General features: G+C 43.2%; 1 protein-coding gene and 2 long non-coding RNA genes across 4 annotated transcripts; 1 reads left to right on the top strand and 2 right to left on the bottom strand.

Annotated features, from left to right (window-relative positions):
• Nucleotides 1-574: 574 nt before the first annotated feature.
• Nucleotides 575-3,758, bottom strand: LOC119290754. 2 transcript variants are annotated; one of them, XR_005142042.1, is made up of 6 exons: nt 3,458-3,758; nt 3,293-3,379; nt 3,133-3,221; nt 2,701-3,056; nt 1,194-1,362; nt 575-1,076 (listed from the first exon to the last, which is right to left on the bottom strand). It is a non-coding gene; the product is annotated as an uncharacterized LOC119290754 (long non-coding RNA). The 2 variants fall into 2 exon arrangements; XR_005142041.1 differs by having other exon boundaries at nt 3,293-3,758.
• Nucleotides 3,759-13,756: 9,998 nt separating this feature from the next.
• Nucleotides 13,757-16,100, top strand: LOC119290756 (protein IN2-1 homolog B-like). Its single transcript, XM_037569404.1, has 10 exons — nt 13,757-14,004; nt 14,127-14,201; nt 14,320-14,380; nt 14,505-14,591; nt 14,690-14,788; nt 14,875-14,983; nt 15,193-15,269; nt 15,361-15,468; nt 15,627-15,707; nt 15,784-16,100. The coding sequence occupies exons 1-10, from the start codon at nt 13,823-13,825 to the stop codon at nt 15,790-15,792; spliced, it is 888 nt and encodes a 295-aa protein (XP_037425301.1). The 5' UTR covers nt 13,757-13,822; the 3' UTR covers nt 15,793-16,100.
• A 954-nt stretch (nt 16,101-17,054) lies between these two features.
• Nucleotides 17,055-18,749, bottom strand: LOC119290757. Its single transcript, XR_005142043.1, has 5 exons — nt 18,608-18,749; nt 18,438-18,509; nt 17,736-18,349; nt 17,527-17,649; nt 17,055-17,432 (listed from the first exon to the last, which is right to left on the bottom strand). It is a non-coding gene; the product is annotated as an uncharacterized LOC119290757 (long non-coding RNA).
• Nucleotides 18,750-20,446: the final 1,697 nt, after the last annotated feature.

Genomic DNA, 20,446 nt, shown 5'->3' on the forward strand with positions numbered 1-20,446 from the left:
CCTAGTTCATCTGCCTCCTCTAATCACCCGGCGGAAATCATTGTGAATTCATTTTTATTCGAGCTAATTTGAGGGTTTTCTTTCATTCATAGAGTGTACAGTGCGCCAACACATCAGGACTTTGCGGCCTCCGCCAGAGATTCCATGTCATCGTACCTGAGGATGCATGCGGTATGTTCAATCTCACCCTAAATCAGTTGGCATGTCCTACTTTTCTGAACATATTCTAAATATTGCTACATTTGGATAAAAGGTGCCACATGCACCATATACGTCAAAGGGGATTTTCCCCCTCTTCTTTCTATACTAGTTGACCAGTTGCGCCAAATGGCGCAGAGACCTGCTGAAACCATGTTGTCGATGAAAATAGTTTCATTTTGCAAGGACCAGCGTCAAATGGCGCATAGACCCATTGAATCCATGTTCACATTGAAAAAAAATCATGTTTTGATTTAGTTGTGGGCAAACACATACGATAACAAGTTTAACCCCTTTAATAAAATAAAATAAAAATGTAGGCTTGTTGTCTACAATGATATTTTAATTTGGTGGTATAAAATCGCACTTAAGACCATGTCGCATTGAAAAAATGTGTATTTTCAAGTAATCTCTTGTACTTCCGTTACTTTGAAAATGAGCTAAGGCTCAACTCACACATCATTAGTTAAGCTCCTCGAGACTGAATTCCTTGATTGACCATTAATACATCAGCTCCATACTTCTGCTTCTGTTCCTTCAAGATGGACTCTTTACATGTTGTACACACTGTTGGCGCTTTCCAAAGAAGCTAGCATGTGAAAAGTAGCAGCACCAGTACAGTAGAAAAGGCCATCTAGTTACTGAACTGGCCGTGCATGTACACAAGACAGAAACACTGAATCTTCAACGCCATAGACGGCCCAAACGTTTCCTCTTCTTCTGCTTCTAATGTGCCCTGGTTGATCACTCTATCAAGGTAGATATTGCACCCGAGAACTACTGCCACAACCTCATCCATCCATGAGATCTATCGAGCATTTTCTCCAATAAATTAAGCAAAGTTTACCCAGAATCAACCTGTATCTCTCTCCCCTCTCCTGCAACTCACACAACAATAAGTATAACAATCGGTATATATGGACACAGCTGCATGAGGGCACATCAAGAAACAACAGAAAAACACATCAATCAGGATGCTTGTTCAGCATACACACCTTCGCAAACATTATCTTCTCCTTTACATATTTGATTTCTAGCACATAATAAGCATCATCATCCATATTTCAAAGTCGTGGTTGTTAATTTTGCATCATGTGTGATAATCTGGATTCAAAAAAAGCCCTGAATCCTTTCTTGATAATCTTAGTGTTATCATAGTCTTCCCTGCCAAAGAATAATTGTTGAAAACAAGAAATATAAGAGGTTTTATATGCTAATGATAATGTGCTGCAGAAACACAAAAAACGAAAAAAATAACCAGAGATGAGATGAACCAAAAAAATTGAGCTTATAGTACAAATATCAACTACAAACGCCTTGTCCCAGCTTATAAGGAAATTATTTCATCAAGCGTATAGTACAAAAACCAAATACTCTATAGAAGCATATAGATAGAAATGCTCAATGGCAATGGGCATATCTGCAGCGTTGCCACAACCTGGAACATAGATGGGGACAGTCTTTAAGGCAAAGCAAATATTTGACTAATCAACACAGAAACTCTGCACATTCCATTTTCTGGAGTAAACATGGTGATGGCACACGACCGCGAGGCAACAAATTGAAAATTTAACATCTCTATGTGATTTGAGACGGTTCAAACAGAACATACATATGTTATACATAGGTAGCCATATGAAGCTGTAAACTAAGACAAAGGCCACCCTAGGCAGAACTTCAAATAGTGACAAAGGAACATCTCGTAATAAGGAGCATTCTATGACTATTCCAAAACAGAAGGCACCTCAGGACGCGTGTAGTCAAATTAGTCTAGCTTAAAAACTAAATAGTAAATAAGGTACCATTTGTTTTTCCATGAAAAATAGGCATGCCATATTAGATTTTTGAAATCCTTCACTTGAAAACGCCATATTCAACTGCCCATATTATTGATGTATAAACAGTCAGCTACAGTCAGTCAAGTATTTTTAAGAGAATATGCAAACAGCAAGAAACCAAAGCAGACCCCCACTTCTTAAAAAGAGCTCCAATAAACTTAAATTGCCATCCTATTAATTAATCTCTACAGATGAGAAACTTATTCACGGGTTTGTCCTCCAGAAAACAGCTTTAACTCTCACAAAAAATAGTTTGACCAGTTCTAAAAAAATACATTCGTATGCACGGGTTTAACTCTCAAAAAACAGCTTTACCTTTCATAAAACATGTTTAACTCTCACAAAACTTATGCACGGGTTTATCCTCAAGAAAATTTCCATTATCACCCATCCAACATATGACTCAAGACCATAGATCACAAAACCATATGCTCACGGCATGTCCCCGACTTGCATATGAGGCCTTTCTAAATAAAAACTATATGAAAAAATAAACAGCATTCATCTAATTGGATCTTAAGTAAACACGGCTGCATGTTTGCATATAATCTAATTGAATTTTAAGGAGGACGACAAAATGCATGTGTGTGGCCACGACACCCATGTTTCCATGGTGTTCAGTGCTACCAAGAAGAAAACTAACAAAACTGGAAAGTAGCCGAACCTGGGGCCGTGAGGGAGGTTGAGCATGAAATCTTCGTCGCTGCACACCAGAGAGCGGTGGGGTAAAGACAATGCTTATGTTTATAGAAAATGTGCACTCGTTTAAATGCATGTATAGCCCTTTTTAGGGGAATAAAGGGTACTTTTCAAATTGACATAGGAAAGCAGTAAAAACGGAGCAAGCTCATAAATACATTTATGGGCAGAAACATATATACATAGATGGAACACATAAAGATAAGGAATGCATCTATCAAGTACATGGAAACCCAGATCACTGCCAAACATGAAGAAACATTAATAAACAGGTAGAGAAGTGATGTACAAAGCTTCAACTTTGTCCCATGGAGTATCCAGCTACACAGGAAAGGTATTGGAATTCAGAAATTGTATGAGATGTACCATACAACCAGTGAAATGTTAGGTCACTTACATTGCTTGGATTTGTCATTCAGTAGAGATTTTTCCGCACAATATACTTATCAGCTAAGAATCTTGGAAATGGAGATCCAGTCCCATAACCTAGCAAATCATCAAACAAAATCAGGAAGGAAAATATAGGAGAAATCAAAAGATAAGTATATTGACCAAACCTAGGAATTGTGTGACTGGCGAGGACGAAAATACTACAGACATCACCAACGCCAACCCTGGCTACTGCAGTCGGCGGCGCAACGTCTCTTGCCAACCAAACCAACATGTGAAACAAGAATGAAATTAGATGGAAAAGGGAGCTGAATTAGGCAGGAGGAACTCACTGGGGAGGTGCATCCAGAAGGGACGAGGGTGAGATCCTGGTCCTTCTTCGATGCGTCTTGGCGGGGCGACAATGACGGTGCCGTCCGGCACTCTCCCGCCCGCATCCGCCGCCCCGCTGCTTCTCCCCGCCTGCGCCAGGCTCGCCTCGAGCCGGCCGCCACCAAGGAGCCTAAGCGACGGGATGTGGTTCTGGGAGGAGGAGAAACACGAAGGGGAGTTGGGCACGATGATCCGAGGGATGCGCGCCGCGGCAGGGGGCGGCGAGGAGGAAGGAGAGGCGCGGCGCCTCTGGCGGCTGTTGTGATTGGGGAAGGGTTTGCCACCAGCACATGGGCGACGCCTCGCACGAGGGACCCAACGTGCGGCGCTCGCACGTTCAGTTGTCAGCAATGCGTTGGCCACACGAACCCAACAGCTATCGAACATAGCGCAACTGACCACTGGCCCCGCCCCTCAACACGGGCCCAGCATCAGTGGCCTTGTAAAACTAAACAAAGGCACCGGACGACCTGGAGAAACGACGCGTCAGTGGACGCGGTAGTGCGTGGAGGTCAGCCTCGGCACGACGCGCACAGGAACCCAACAACTCTCTCCAACCCTGGCATAATTGAAGCGACATGGATTGCACGAAGCCCACCAATCGACGTGTAGGACCATCGGCAATCTGGCCCACCCATCATTGTGTGATAGGAAGACGCGGGTGTGCACGCGTCGGCTGACCTGCATCACACCGCCCCATGCCTCTCTGCCCATACGCTCCCACCGAGAAACATTTGCACAGACGTAACACGGAGGAAAACAACAGAAAGTCGCTTACACATGGGACCAACGGCCATCTTGACCCACTCGTCATTGCATGGAAGGGTAGCGGCGGGTGTAGACGTGTCATTCCAGCCGGCTGCCGAGCCAGAGGCGCGCACTAGCCCACGACGCGCGATGCGAGACACGCACGCGACGGGCAAGGAGAGGCCGCCCGCGACCCAAAAAGAATTGACCCAGCCAATAGCGCAGGAGGCTGAGCCCACAAGTCATCGCCCCAACGAACTCACCGCGCGGTCAAAACGAGACTGATGAATTTCCATCGAGCATCCAACGGTCAGCAGTGAAAAAAGGACCTCGTTGACCAAGATCGAACCCCCATCGAACGGCCAGCGAAGGAAGCCATCGGGGAGCTCACTGAGAGCGAGTTGCCCAGCCTCTGTTTTGTCTTAAATTAGGCAAATTAATGATGTATTGTTCTTTTGATTACTCTCATATTTCCATGTCATCATGTTTACCCTATCTGTTTAATTATAAATTTTTGTCCTTCGATTGCAAATCATGTACAGTTCTTTCAATTTGAGCCCATATTTGCATGTTACCATATTTTCTTTAACAACCCTACCATTTTTTGCAGCGCGTCTCTTGCTATGCAACAGAATATGTAGTGCACAATCTTTACCTTTACATAAATCAAGATTGCAGGGATGTCATATTGCACACAAACCATGGATTTACAATCGTTGCTACTGTAAGACTTGATGAACGTGGTGACTCCTATTTTGGCACTGGCTTTTGGACAGAAATTTCTATGTTTTAAGTACTGAAAGCTGGCACTAAAATTGCACTACACATAAAAGGGCCTGGTCATGAGATATATGCTAACTTCCCCGACAAAATCATCCATCCAGACTTTGTTCGAAGTAAGTTTTCTTTCCAACTATCTGCATGTTGACTTACCCAGCAATGTCAAATGAATTATGTAGTATTTAAGCAACCAATTGTTATTTCCTTTTCTTACTGTATTCCTACCTAATAACTTCTACTTACCAATACACTTTTCTATTGCCCAGTTTTAACTAAACTCCAGAGGTGGAGAACGAGGCTGCCAACAAGCGAAGGCGGGTCAGGCATGAACTGCAAGCGACTCCAGCAGGCCTAGACTTCATCAGCAGCCTCCCCGGTGATATGTTGATAGTCCTCATCTCCCTCCTCCCAATCAAATATGGGGCGCGTACAACCGTCCTTTCCCGGCGGTGGCGCCCCCTATGGCACTCCACCCCTCTCAACCTCATTGACGCCCACAAGCTCTGCCATGGCTATTGCAAAAGCATGGACGCGTTGTCCCAGATCCTTGGCAGTTACCATGGCCCAATCAAAGGCCTTAATTAGCACGGACAAGTTCCGTTCCAACGGCAAGGACCAAGCCAAGCTTGATGAGTGGTTTCGATCCCCCACCCTAGATCGGCTCGAGGAGCTCACTTTTAATGATGGCATATGTGCTCACTGCCAATGTCCGCGCTCCGCCTCGCGCCCATGCTGCGCCTCGCCAAGTTCATGAACTGCCATTCCCCTCTTAATGACGCGCCCACTCTTTTTCTACTACAACTGAAGCATCTCGAGCTCGTCGTCATCTGCATCCCAATGAATAACATGGAGCACCTACTCTGTGGTTGTACTCCAGTCGAGTACATTCGCCTTCAGGCGATCAATGGGTTGAGTAGCTTCCACATCACCTTCATGACTCCCCGGACTATTTATGTGTGTTGCTAGTGCTGCAAAAAGAGATCACAAAAGGTGTACCACAGTATCGTCATTGAGGACACACGTTCACTTGAATGATTACTTTTAGTTGATCAACAAGTTCCAACAAGAATCAATGTCATTTTTGTGCTAAAATTGATAGTGGTGGGCTACTCGTCTGTCAAATACACTGAACTTGTTATTGGATCCACACCCTTTCAGGTACAATAGTCGTCTTCTACCTCTCCTTCTAGAAATTAACATTATTTCTAATTTTGAAGATGTATGTCCGTCTGTCATCCAACAAATGATTCTGACAAGCTTGACCCCGAATCTAGCGCAGTGAAGGTCTTGGCACTAGAATCTATCGGCCCCAACCTAGACCAAGTTGTCAGTTTCTTGAGATGCTTTCCGTGCCTGGAGAGCTATATATTGAGGTGATGTTCCTTTCCTGTTAAATGTTAAACCTTAAGGGAGTTCACTTTTTGGCACCTTTTCCCAAGTTTACAATGACAATGTACTATGATTTCTGAAGGAATTTTGGAGGATTTCAGTACATACATGTTTCCCCCCATATTGGTTGCTTGATTCATATGGTTACAATCCATAAGCATTTCTCATTTTGGATTCATCTGTACTAGTTTCTTAGGGAATTTTTCATCCACTCCAACCTCTTGTGAAGAAGGCTACATTTTTCTAGATTGTAAACAAATGCCCATGTTAATCATGTCGGATCAAAGATGGCACGTTAGTGCATTTTACAAATCCTGCAAACCAAATAGGCATGTAGTAGTGTTCAAAACTGCATTGAGGCACTAATACATTCTCTTCTATTGCAGATATGGTTAGGCCCGGTGGTGGATAATGTGATACAATATAACAATCACATCGAATGGCTAGATCTGCATCTCTTAGAAATTACTTTGAACTCCTACCGAGGGACCTTACCCGAGATCATATTCGCCAAGTTCTTTGTTATGACAGCAAGGGTGCTAAAGGTAATGAGGTTTGCCCTACATTTATTTCGCAAAAATGAATTGTTTGTTGATTAGCGCCGATGGTTGCGGTAGAATGGAAAAGGCTCCAAAAAATCTGAATTTCATTTTGGAACTTCAGCTGGCAGAGTAATCGGAAGTCATTGTGTCAACCCCATACATGACTTCTCAGTGGCTGATCTCTTTGCAAAAATGATGAGGTTTCGAAAGTAGCCTTACAAGTGGTAATATTACTTTGAACCTCTCTTATATTCATGTTCAGCTGATCAGCACGGGCGTTTGCAGCTGAATGAGCTGAATTTCATTTCTAATATCAGTTTGAACCTTGTAATCTTCGATTTGAGCCATATAACTCTGGAATTTGAACCTTGTAATATTTCGGGTTTTTGTTGTACAATCGTTGAAATGGCCTCGTATGAGATTCATATATTGGTAGTACTATTTTGACCTTAATATGCAATGGACTTAGTTTTTACTAATCATTCTCGAATGTGTTTCCCTTGTCGATCTCATGCGAACGATCCGTATAGCTAACTCGACTGTGATCTTCGACATTATTGCACATAGTTGGTTTCTTCAACCGTGTGCCCTATAGAGCGCATAATTAATTATCGCACATGAGTGTCCATCATCACCCTTCATTGTAACTTTGACCTCATCATCCATGGGTAAACTTATGATTGAAGTCATTCCACACACTTCGTTTTTGCAAAGCTTTTTGCCAATAAATGCCCACAATTTGCCCCTCTTCTAGCCGATGCATGGCCAAACTAGCAGAGCGGGAAGCTTGCGCGGTAAATTGTGCGGTTGCGCGGGAACAGGCTCACCAATGATACATTTGGCACCTCTTCGAGCCCACGCGTGCTAAAACGAAACACGTGTGGGGTGCTTAAGCATGCACTGGAATCCTCCGCTATGAACGTGGTGACAAGACGTGACAATTATAGGTCGGCCGGCCCCCATTTATTATAGCGGCCATTTAACCTTTGTATCTCTTCAACCTTTCGAACGCGCCCCAATATTGCAAGAAGCACACCCACCACGAAAAATTCTTAGAGGGTATCCTATGCGGTTCAACTGGTGCTCCAAGCGGCTGCCGACAACAAGGAGCAATTCACCATGCATGCGTGGTGGACACCCACAAAAGGTTAACGGAGCTCTCGGTGGTGTACACCAACAACCCGGTCTGGATGGAGCACTCCATCCACATCATGGAGCTATTGCTTGTTGAGGAGAAGTACAAGGTGGTCGGGTTCAACCTCGAGTACACCCACACTCATGTCGGATCTTGTCCCAAGGTAGTCGTCAGCCCAGATGTGCGTGCGCAATTACGTCCTTGTCTACCACTACTACCTGGCCACAAGGCCTTGCGAGCATTTCGCTAGGTTTGTCAACAGCCCCCACTACACATGTTCGCTACGGTGGACATCACCAACGATGTAAAGGTGCTCAAGAATTCGGGCATCGCCTGCCAGAATCTTGTCAACATCCAGGGCCAATACAAGACTTGGGGCAGCCAGAAGCATGAGAAGGACTCACTGGTTCACCTCGTCGAGGCCATCAGCGACCCCTACTACAAAGACATGAAGAATTCCTATAATAAGGACAAGCGTGCCTGGCACTCGACCTGGATGGAGAAAATCGACAAAGCTCACATCATGTACGCGGCCAAGGAGGCGTACACGAGCTACGAGATGTACAGGTGGATCATTGACATGAGGAAGTGCCTCCTTCCCTAAAATGGCTAGGGATCCAGCCAGAAGTAGAGCAATGGCAAGCGTCGTCACAACAAGAAGTAGATGATTAGATGCTCGGTTCTCCTAGTTTAGTATGCATGTAATAGCTTACTTTGGTGTGTGGAAATGTTATGTGTGTACTCACTTATGTAATTGTATGCTTAATTTGGTTATGCAATGATGTTCTTATAAGTATATATGTTGATGTTCTATAGACAGAGCATAGATGTTGTGCGGATAGAGCAAACCACATCGCACACGGACTAAATAATGGAACCCATCGGTGATGATTTCATCAATCTCTCACAATTGTATACAAGCAATCGTTGCTCACAACACACACGGCTTGTTAACAGGAATTACTTGTGTTGTTAACGGTCTGGCCCACACATTTCTGATTACTGACATGTTTGCCGCGTATCACACACATCTTGTTAAGTTGAATCATTTCTGTTGTGTTGGCTAATCGCAAACAGTTCATCCGAGTGAACTGTATGTCGTATATAGCACCCGCATTGATCTGGCTGACTGTTTCTGTTGTGTTGCCAAATCACAAACAGTTTATCTGAGTGAACTGTATGTTGTATATCGCACACACCTTCATCTGTCTAGCCGTTTCTACTGTTATGCTCATCGCAAAAAGTTCATTCGAGTGAACTGTATGCCACACATCGCACACGCAACTACAATCTGATCGTGTTTGATGTCTCCGCCATCGCAAACGTTTTGTTTCTTTTTAACGGTTTTATTACATCATTATTTGCGATTAATGCATCGCACACAATTTTGTCGAAGGGTCTCTGATTGTAGTGTCGCATTAGCAACATCCTGTAGTAGTGGATGAATCACCACAAGATTGAACTCACTACCATGCACAACTCCATTTGAACAACTACCCATCAATCTTAGCCAAAGAAGACAAATAGATCGGAGAGTATACATGACTACTTAATTATGCAACAAAGAAACTTCAAAAGATTCAATATAATTCAATGAAACATTTGATCATAAAGTGAGACAATTCATCATATCCCAACAAACCCAACCATTGATTACATCCTATGTATTATGATCATGTGAGGCAACTCACGGGAACTTTGTATTAAATAACAAGGGAGAGAGCATGCCATCTAGCTATAGATATAGATACTAAGGTCCTAAGAAAACTACTCACACATGGTCATGGTCGCAACAAGGTTGATGAAGATGGCTCCAGTGATGGATCCCTTCCGGTAGGGTGCCAAAAGAGGCCTCCAGATTGGATCTCCCTGGAACAAAAACTTGTGGCAGTGTAAAAAGTCATAAAAAATGGTACACGGGATTTCGGGAATATGGGATTCATACGGGAAATGGGTTAGGCCAGGGGCCCCACACGGCCTCCCCACGAGGGACGGAGGGAGGCACCCTGGCTACGCCACCTGGCCATGTTCCCCCTATCCCCTTCCGGTACTTTATGGATTCTTCTATCTCCGAAAAAATCCTTGTAAACCCTAGGCTATTTTGAGCTCCATAAATATTGTTTTTCTAAAGAGTCAAAACAATGGAGGAAACAACACTGGCGTTGCACATTGAATTAATAGGCTAGTCCAGAAAAATAATAAAAGTTGCTATAAAAAGCATTCAAAAATGATAATATAACAGCATGAAACAATAATACAAAATATAGATACGTCTGAGACTCCTAAGCGAAGCGGCATCGAGGATTCGTGATGACTCCGAGGTTGGTGAAGACGTGCAAGGTCGTGGCGTTGAGGATCCAGGTGACTCCTAATCGGTGCGGCGCCGAGGATCCACGGTGACTCTGAGGTTGGTGAAGACGTGCGGGGTTGCGCATTGAGGATCCACGCGACTCCTAGTTGGAGTGACCTTGAGGATCCACGACGACTCCAAGGCACATTCGAGGAGTTCTTCACCATTTGGCGACTACACACCTTACCTATTCTTACCTTCTGCTTTGGCCGAAACTTGATTTAGGTGGGGCCATCTAGCCTCATGGGTCGACGAATTTTCACATTGCAAGGATTACCCACGGTCGTCACCAATGTTGACGTTCAAGAATCAAGTTTCGACTATGGGTATCCTTAGCAACGTGGTTAGGGGTGAATAGGCAAGGATGCATACGGTGACCTAATGCATCTGCAACATATCTATAATTTATGAAGTATTCATGCTATATTTACATGAGTTCTACATGGTTTTGATGCACTTTATATTAGTTTTTGGACTAACATATTAATCTAGTGCCTAGTGCATGTTCCTGTTTTTTTGCCTATTTCTTTGTTTTCCAGAAAAACCACACCAAAAGAAGTCCAAACGTGATAAAAATTTATGGTAATTTTATGGAAGAAAAGAGACCCAGGAAGCTTCGGCAGGGAGCCGAAAGGTGCCCGGGGGGCACAAGCTCAGGTGACGCCCTCTAGGGCGCACCATGTGAGCTTGTGGGGTCCTTAAGACTCCCCTAGCGCGATTCCAACGCTGAAAATTCCCATATATTTAGAAACCTCTGAAAAGTAACCTAGTTGAGTTTTCCCACTGCCGCAATCCTCTGTTCGGAAGCGATCTCATCCGGAGCCCTATTTCGGCACCCTGCCGAAGGGGGAATGCCATCACTAGAAGCCATCTTCATCATCCCCGCTGCTTCCATGATGAGGAGGGTGTAGTTCATCCTCAGAGTTGAGGGTTTGTACCAATAGCTATGTGTTTGATCTCTCTCTCTCTCTCTCTCTCTCTCTCTCTCTCTCTCTCTCTCTCTCTCTCGAGCTCACAAGCTTGTGGGGTTCTTGATTTGGCATGCTTTTGATGTATCATGAGCTTTATTAATATAATCGAATCACATGATGTTCTTCCCCTCTATCTCTTTTCTAGTGAATTGAGTCTTGCTCTTTGAGGTTTCGTTATGTTGGATTGACTACTCTTGGATTTGAGATCACTTGATTCATGTCTCACTCACAGATACTCATAGTGACATTGGGGTAGGTAGGTGACATTAGAGTTGATTGATGCGTATTATATGGTGTTGTCATAGTACGGTCTCTAGAACTGTTCGTGAAACTTTGGGGTGGTTCATAAGATTGATTGAAAACACAACTTTGAGGTGGTTTACTACCTACACGATTTCATTCTACTTTCTCAGGTACGAATAAAGACTTTAAAGTGATTCTTTGTCGCACTTTGCGGGATTGTTATGTGATTCAGTTATGTTAATGATGTTGAGAGATTGCACTAATGAAAGTATAAACTCTAGGCCTTATTTTAAGCATTGAGACACTGTTGTCACACACTTTTGTTACTTGCTACCTTGCTGTTTTTATTTGTTCAGACTATAAAAAACTATTTCTGCCATCCAGATTACACTTGTATCACCATCTCTTCGCCGAATTGTATTAGGTGTGTTGGGGACATAAGATATTTCTTGTATTTGATTGCAGGGTTGTTTAAGAGAGACCATCTTCATCCTACACCTCTCACGCATTGATAAACCTTAGGTCATTCACTTGTGAAAAATTTGCTGTTGACCTACAAAATTCTACGCTTGAAGATCCAACAAAGTCTACAAGAATAAAGTTGCGTAGCAGACATCATGACCTTATAATGAAGGTCGTCATACATTCGACAAAGTGACATGGTGGTGTTTTTTAAATATGTTCAATCCTATGAGAGGGTCATCTTGTGTCATGCCTGATGCATGGAACAGTTAGAATGTCGCCGCTTCCAGACCCACGGCCCCTGTGTGGTTCGGGTGTTAGAAGGTCTCTCGGACTGTGAATCTCGTCCTCCGTATCTCTCTGAAGAGAGCTAGTAGGGGAGAGTGACATTCCTCTTGAGTTTATTCTAGGGACCTTATATAGCCGAAGGGTCCTTGACAAAAGAGCAATGCTACCCTTGAAGTAAGGAGGCAGAAGAGTAGAACCAGGTAAATTTTTGTCCTTTGGTCATATGTTCGTTCATGTGGGAATAACTTCTGATGGTTAGGTCCTTGTGGTGGAACCAGGCCACCGGAGTTTAAGAGCATAATTGGTTTGCATGCCAATGTTTGGCATTGTGCCAAATATTGACAACTATTTGGTTGACTACGAGTTGTTTCGCCTATCTCACAAAAAGTTGCCAATAATTGGCAAGTCTTGGTGTTGCCAATATTTGGCAAGCCAAATATTGATACAAATCAATTATGCTCTAAGTCCTACACTTGGCACCGGTGCTCGCCTTTTTCTATATTTATTTTAGTTTTTTCGGCGATGTTCGTTCAGCGAAGGAGATGTTTTCATCGACTACGAGGTATATGTGGTGATACTGGATTTATTTTAGACTTTTTTGTGATTTTCGTTCGATGGGAAAATAGATTCTCATAGACTACGAAACATCTGTTAATTTCGTTAATTCTAAAATATTGTGCCGGTTTAGAATCTTGTATGGGTGAAGGTAAAAGATGTGTGCGTGCATTTATAGGCATCCAGACTGTAGCTAGTCAGATGAATGGCTCGCTCCGTTGGGACCTGTCCACATGTGCAGTTGCACTCCACCCAAAAAATAGGTACTTCCTCCGTTTTTATTTAGTCCGCCTATTAGTTTTGATCAAAGGTAAGCGTTGAAACTTTGATAAAGTTTATAAACAAAAATATTAACATATACTTCTTCCGTCCGAAAATACTTGTCATCAAAACGGATAAAAAAGGATGTATCTATAACTAAAATACATCTAGATACATCATTTTTATTTATTTTGATGACAAGTATTTTCGGACGGAGGGAGTACTATACTAGTACAATAACCAATCAATACCATTAGATTCATTATTGAATGTATTTTCTCATCATGTAGTTTTTTATGATAAATATTTATATATTTTTATAAATTTAATTAAACTTTATGAAGTTTGACTTCAGTCAAATTTATATGCAGATTAAATAAAAACGGAAGGAGTATGTTGTTGCAAAATGTGTCTATGTACAAACCAACGACCGGCATGACGGCATGTCGGCATCGTTCCAGAACGTACCGGAAGAGCAACCCCATGGCACCTACACCGCGTTCGCGTCCAGGTGAGGCCGGCCGGCAGACCCCATCCATCCATGGAGCATCACCCGAATCGGCGTGTCGAATCCACATTTACTGCCGCACAAGCTCGCACCAATGACTTCGCTCACTTTCCCCTGCCGCTCGTCACCACTGACGCCCGCCTCCATTTCCCCTCCCGTCCCGTCGCCGTGTATAAAGATCCGCCGCTCGCGACGAGCTGCTCCCCATCGCCGCCTCATCGCCGCCAGGAGTTCGAGTTCCCCCCGAACCGTCGCCATGGCTGCCGCACCAGTCATGTGAGCAGGCCAAGTCCCGGCGCAGAATCTACTGCGCTTCATTCTCGATTAAATTATTCGAATCGTTTCTCCGTTGTGTTGTTTTTAACTTGGTGTTTGTTTCTCTACTCCAACGTGCGCAGCTCCCCGAAAGAAAATCTGCCCCCTTCGCTGACCTCCACCTCCGAGCCCCCTCCACTCTTCGACGGCACCACCAGGTGAATTTGGACAAGACATACGAGAGATCAAATTGCATTGCAGATACCATCTTGTGGCTTGTCACTCTGCATAAATCAAGGGTTAACCTGCCAATTCTTTTTTTCATGTCTCGTGAAGGTTGTATGTTGCATATCACTGCCCATATGCGCAGCGCGCTTGGATTGCCAGGAACTACAAGGTAACTTCTGTTCTTTGATTTGTTGATGTTCTTCGAACAGAAATCGTACTTTTGCTGCTGCTGTGCAAGCAACACTGAATCATTGTTTACATCCGAATGAAATCTAATGGTGTTTCTTCTCCAGGGTTTGCAAGACAAGATCAAGATAGTCGGGATCGATCTCGCAGACAGGCCGGCTTGGTACAAGGAGAAGGTTTACCCACAGAACAAGGTATGGTGAATCTCAACTCTGCTCCACGTGTACGATATCTTAACACTGTTTCAGTTCATCATCTCTGTGATACATCCACACTAACTTATTTTCGACAGGTGCCTTCACTGGAGCATAACAACGAGGTGAAAGGAGAAAGCTTGGATTTGGTCAAGTACATTGACAGCAATTTCGATGGCCCAGCATTGCTCCCCGATGTAAATATTTTTAACCATCATGATTCATGGTAACCAGGGAAAGCAATTTCTCAGTGGTTTTAACGCTTGCATTCATAAATTGGCAGGATTCTGCAAAGAAGCAGTTTGCCGAGGAGCTGCTTGTGTACATCGATGAGTTCAACAAAGCACTATACTCATCCATAACCTCCAAGGGAGATGTGGCAGAGGAAACTGGTAAAACAGCAGAGCGATACCTGTAACTTGTCTAATCATCTACTCCCTCCATCTGGAATTACTTGTCACAAAAATGGATGTATCTACAACTAAAATACATCTAGATACATTCATTTCTTGGACGAGTAATTCCGAACGGAGGGAGTAATAAGTTCTACAGGCTAGAGTATGTAACTCATATTTATAACTTATGCATTATCTTCCATTAGTTGCTGCGCTGGATAAAATAGAAGCGGCCCTGGGAAAGTTCAGTGATGGCCCTTTCTTCCTTGGCCAGTTCAGTTTGGTATGTCACACCAATCCGGGAATCCTTTAAATTCCATTTCAGAAGAATTGTGTTGACATGTTGACTTGTTGCGACGTTCATTTCTGCACAGGTGGACATTGCATATGTGCCATTTATCGAAAGGTTTCAGATATTCTTTTCTGGTATCAAAAACTATGATATCACCAAGGACAGACCTAATATTCAGAAATTCATCGAGGTAAGTCTGAATGTCGCGGGATGTGACTATACCACATTGTTCTGTTGTGTTTAAAGTAAATTCACATTTTTCTGCAAATGTTGTAGATAGTCCAATGCAAATCAATTTCCTTTGCAATTCTTTGATGTCGAGAAGGCAACTTAATCGATATGTTACAGGAAGTGAACAAGATCGATGCGTACACGCAAACGAAACTGGACCCACAATTTCTACTTGAACACACAAAGAAGCGGCTTGGGGTAACAACATATTCCCTGATTTTTCAGCCTTGAATCATTTTCAAACCATTTTGCACTTACAAAATTCAACTTCCAGATTGAGTGAAGATGTGACCAAGGATGACCAAGAGACCAGGGAACTACTGCAGCATGGAAGATGAAGAGGAAGACACTCAGGAGTGTGCTTGCTTGCTACTACTACTAGATCATGAAAGGCACGCGTTGCTGCGCCCGTCTTATGGTAATAATAAATTTTAGGCTTGACACAATTGTGCGGAAGCATTGTATGTAAACTTTAAATCTTCTAGTATTATAAATAATTTTGTGTAATTTCATTTTTTACCTGGAATTTAAAGCAATGTAGTAGTATTAGGCTTATGCCGTTGTCATTACAATACAACGATTGTTCAAAGACCTTGGTGAACAACAACGGTTCAAATGAAAAACAAGTCATCTCAAAGACTTAAGCATAATAAAAGTTGAAGCCAGAATTTCATTGTCCGCTCAGGTTTAGTGCCAAAGGTTATTAGTACCAATGCAGTACGGCTCTAGATTCCTTCTAAATTTTTATTGTCCAAAATTTAGTACATGATGTTCAACCACTTAGTTCCTTTCACTGTTTCCTCTTTAGTATCTTCTGAGCAGTCCAACATGCATTTTCTGGAGATGGTTACATTGGAACTCTTGGGCACCTTATTAAAAACATCAGTAGGATAGTTCTTAAATTTATTAAAGTGGAAGCGCCAAAAATTCAATGTAAATCTGAGAAGGAATATCTAACATAAATTAAGTAAAATTAAGAAATGAGAGATATTGGTTTGATTCTATCACTGCCATATTAGTTGAATCACCTTCTCTTAAAACATGTCTCTTTCTCAAGTTATGGAACTTCATCACTTCCACTGCCAATCAGAACCGTATTGACAAATGAATTATAGTACATTGTCCTCTAACCAACAAATAATTCATCATTGGCCATCATTTTGTTTCAGCATGAGCTATTTTAAAGCGAACAAATATCAGTGACTAAAGTAATGCAAGCTCTGTCCTTAGACAGATGTGCCATGCATGTAAAATAATTAAATACCCAGCATGAATCGAGGTAATCAGTTTCATCTAATAATGAAACTAATGAACTTATGGCCTATTGCCAAGTAGCACGATCAGTCGTATCGATTTTGTCATATCTTCTCAAGAGTGACCATGAGCATCACAAATACTTATGCATTCACAAAATGACATCAAATTAAGCTACTCAAATTTCGTCATTTCATCCCCAAATCTAAATATCAAACATAAATGCTACTACATTCATGTCATGTCTGAGCAAGCAATTATATGATATTCCAAATGCTTATGCAATTCCTCGACCTAAAGTGGAAGTGGGAGTTTGTTATGTATGACAAAATAACTTATCTCCCAGCCACGGCTTATGTTTTTATAGCAAGTGGCCATCTAATGTGTACACATCTGAGTATCCTTTACAAAGTTTGAAGTAAAACTCTATATGCCATATGATCTCCTTTGGATCTGTAGACTAAAGATCAAACTAAAAATCTGCTATCAAACTCCCAAAGACTAAAAATCAACCTAATAATAAGTTACCAAAGTCCTAGAGGGTAGAAAACACTATACGTACTTGTCCAAGAATATTGACATGGTATGTGGATGAATCTTATCAACCAACAGTCCTTTGTGTCGTGTTACTCCTTAGCTCGAATATCTACTATTGGTGGCCACCTTCTCCTGTCATATCCCAACAGAAACAATCCACCAACAGACTGAGCAAACCTAAACTCACAATTCCCAACCAATATTGAAGGTGTGATCGGTGCTTTACTCTCATCACGGCGAGGTCGGTGAATTGTATATGGCGCTTCAATTGTATCCACTTCCTATGGAGGCATAGAACTCCATGGAACTGCAGCCCGACAGCCTCCACACCATAATCATCATCCAGACGCTACATGCATAACAGAAAAAATAAAACCAAAAGGATTGAAGCCAATGAGATCGTGGATATATACGGATCAAGGCGGGGAATCGCACATTGATAGGCCAAACCACCTTGAGGCCTAATGCCAGCAACAGTAATAGAAGAGATGGCCAAGCTTCTTTTTCATTCTGCCACCATCAGTCTCAATATTTTTTTCTTGAGGGAATCCAGTCTTTCCAGCACGAGTCAGCTATGTGCGGGACGAATATGGGCCAGTTTCATCTTGCAAAGCAGTGAACCGTTAGCAAATCAGTAGCTACTTCGACCATCAAATCGGCCAGGTTTACCAGAAGGCTTTATATCTGACCAACTGCCCCTGCCACTAACTGTCTAAAAATGAATTTATTCAGTCAGAAGAAGAACATTATCAATTGATTTAACTTTTGATTTGTATTATGCTAGCATAGAGATCAAAATAATGCTGATGGCTAGGAAAGACAATACCTCTTGCTTAACCAATATAGTACCTGTAGAGGATAAGAGGGTGCCAACTTGGTACTGCAAACTGAACAAGATTGTTAAAATAGCATCACCATGCAGCAGAAATCACATGACCATTTACTCCAATGCAAGCATACAAACAATTGCAAGGAGTGTCACCTGCCTTGGCTTTGCACGGAGTGCCATGAGGCCGGAGGTGTCGACGCCTAGCCTCTAGCATCTGCATCTGCTATTAGACAAAACATATGTTTATGTCTCGAATTTAGCTCTATACAGTATGTTTTTCTAGGATGAGTGAAGATGGTTTGACGTACAGTGGTAAAAAGGCATGGTGGTCAGAGGGATGGTGGTCGTCGTCGTTGCGGAGTAAGTTGTTTGTTCCTGAACTGCGGAGAAACATGAGACTTGTTGACTCACTACGCCATGGCTACCAGCATAGTACAGTTCGGTTAGTACAACAAATTCAAACACCGAAAACTGATACCAGCATGGTCGCCGAAGCTTGAGCGCCATGGACGTCGCGCCCCTCGTCAAGCACTACGCTGCCGCGCTTCGAATCAATCCAGGTGGAGATCGACACCGACGGCACGCCGCCCCTGCTTCCAAGACGTTTCGGCTCGCTGCCGCCGCTGTCACCGCTAGAGTTGGTTAGGGTTAGCGAGCACTCTAATCGCCCACGACTGATTGGTTCGCTGCTTTTCAGATCAGGGAATGCTCCCTCGCTTCGGCCTGCTATGCAATGGGCTATCCGGCCCAATTAACCAGTTGGTTCAAAATAGTTACAGGAATAGCTGCCCTCAGGAAGCTGCGGGGACGGGAACAAGGAAAATTCTACTACACATCCAACGTCTAGAGACGGACGTATCTTGAAATTTGACGGCTCCAAAGGCTGATGGCATGAGGGAGCTCATAGGGTGCCCAGTTATAATATTCTTAAATATACTATACTTTGAATAAAAAGATGCATGCTACTAAGGCCCTGCCTTTTGAGAATAAATTAAGTGGTTGTTTTGTGATTATAGTCTTTTTAGGCGTTCTGTGATTGTCGTTTGACAGTGTACAATATTGTGAGTATGTACGTGCAATTAATATACTGCATAATATCAATTATCCTACCTAGTATATGCATGCAATTAATATTCTGTTTAATATCAACGTGCATTATTTACTATTGTGGAATCAAGATACTTCGTCTATTTTGGGACTGCTCCGTTGCTCTCAATTGTTGGAATCCCAATACCTTTTTTTTTTGAAAGAAAAGGGTTTCCTCCTGCTCCATTTTTATAGAATGAAGCAAAGCAGAGAAACAAAGTTTGACTCACATCCACACCACGCTACTAGAAAAACCAAGTCCAACACTAGACTGGTCACAGGAATCTCAATATCTCATTATCCCAACCAAAAACAGAGCTAATCAAGATATGTTGAAATATGCTTTGCTCTACGTTCCTTACCCCAAGACATTGGCCTCGATATTGTTCTTACTGGGTGCTGGAGCATTTGGTCATTGAGAAATGACAAAATCTTTCGCTAATCTTGCAATTAACTTCTAAGAGAAGGGCTGGCCATGGCTGAACTAAGAGCTAAACCAGCAAGGGCCATCAAGATCAAGAAGTGGATAGAACAACACTTGTAACTTTGTCATGGAGTTCCCAAAAACTGACGTAGGTTGATGGCTTTGCTTTTCTTTTCATATTAATTAATTTATGTACATTTGCTTTTTTCAGATAAAAAATACAAGGTTGAGTAATCCCTGTAGACACTGCCACACGGGAGTGAGTGACCATTCCCTTTTCCAGCTTCATCAGTTACCAGCCTGCATCGGTCCCTGGGACCTAATGCCAACTCCAACGCACCACCATATCCTGTCCGCCCGTGTCCGCTTGAGGTAAAACGGACAGATGAGACGACCCAACGCGCAACCCCATTCGTAAAAAGTGTCTGTTTTTGGTCCGTTTTACCTCATCCCGCGAGCAAACTTAGGTCGGGTTTGCGTCTGGAACAGACACGAGCGGACGATTCTTTGCGTGGTCCTCGTCCGACTGTGTCCTTTGCATGTGACCCCTGACCCACGTGTCATTGAAACCAAATGGGCCCGTCTGTCCACCCACCCATCCTTCTCTCTCTCCCTTTTTCTCTCTCTTCCCCACCAACCCAACCATGCATGCTCTCGTGCCGGGCACCGGCTCTGTGGCCGCCGCCTCCTAGTGCCGGTCCTGCACGTCGGTGTTTCACGTGCGGGAGCTCAAAGGCGAGCGCCAGCTGCAGCACCGGGGCGCGGGCGCGACGGGGCGAGGAGGTGGGCGGCGACGCGGGCCGGCGC

Source organism: Triticum dicoccoides, chromosome 4B (assembly GCF_002162155.2).
Source record: "Triticum dicoccoides isolate Atlit2015 ecotype Zavitan chromosome 4B, WEW_v2.0, whole genome shotgun sequence".
NCBI lineage: Eukaryota > Viridiplantae > Streptophyta > Magnoliopsida > Poales > Poaceae > Triticum > Triticum dicoccoides.

Bases quoted from the DNA above. Each gene is read 5' to 3' on its own strand.
- LOC119290756 (XM_037569404.1), top strand. From the start codon at position 13,823: ATGACTTCGCTCACTTTCCCCTGCCGCTCGTCACCACTGACGCCCGCC. The intron at 15,270-15,360 runs GTATGTCACACC...ATTTCTGCACAG, and splicing joins TCCTTGGCCAGTTCAGTTTG to GTGGACATTGCATATGTGCC. The intron at 15,469-15,626 runs GTAAGTCTGAAT...GATATGTTACAG, and splicing joins ATATTCAGAAATTCATCGAG to GAAGTGAACAAGATCGATGC.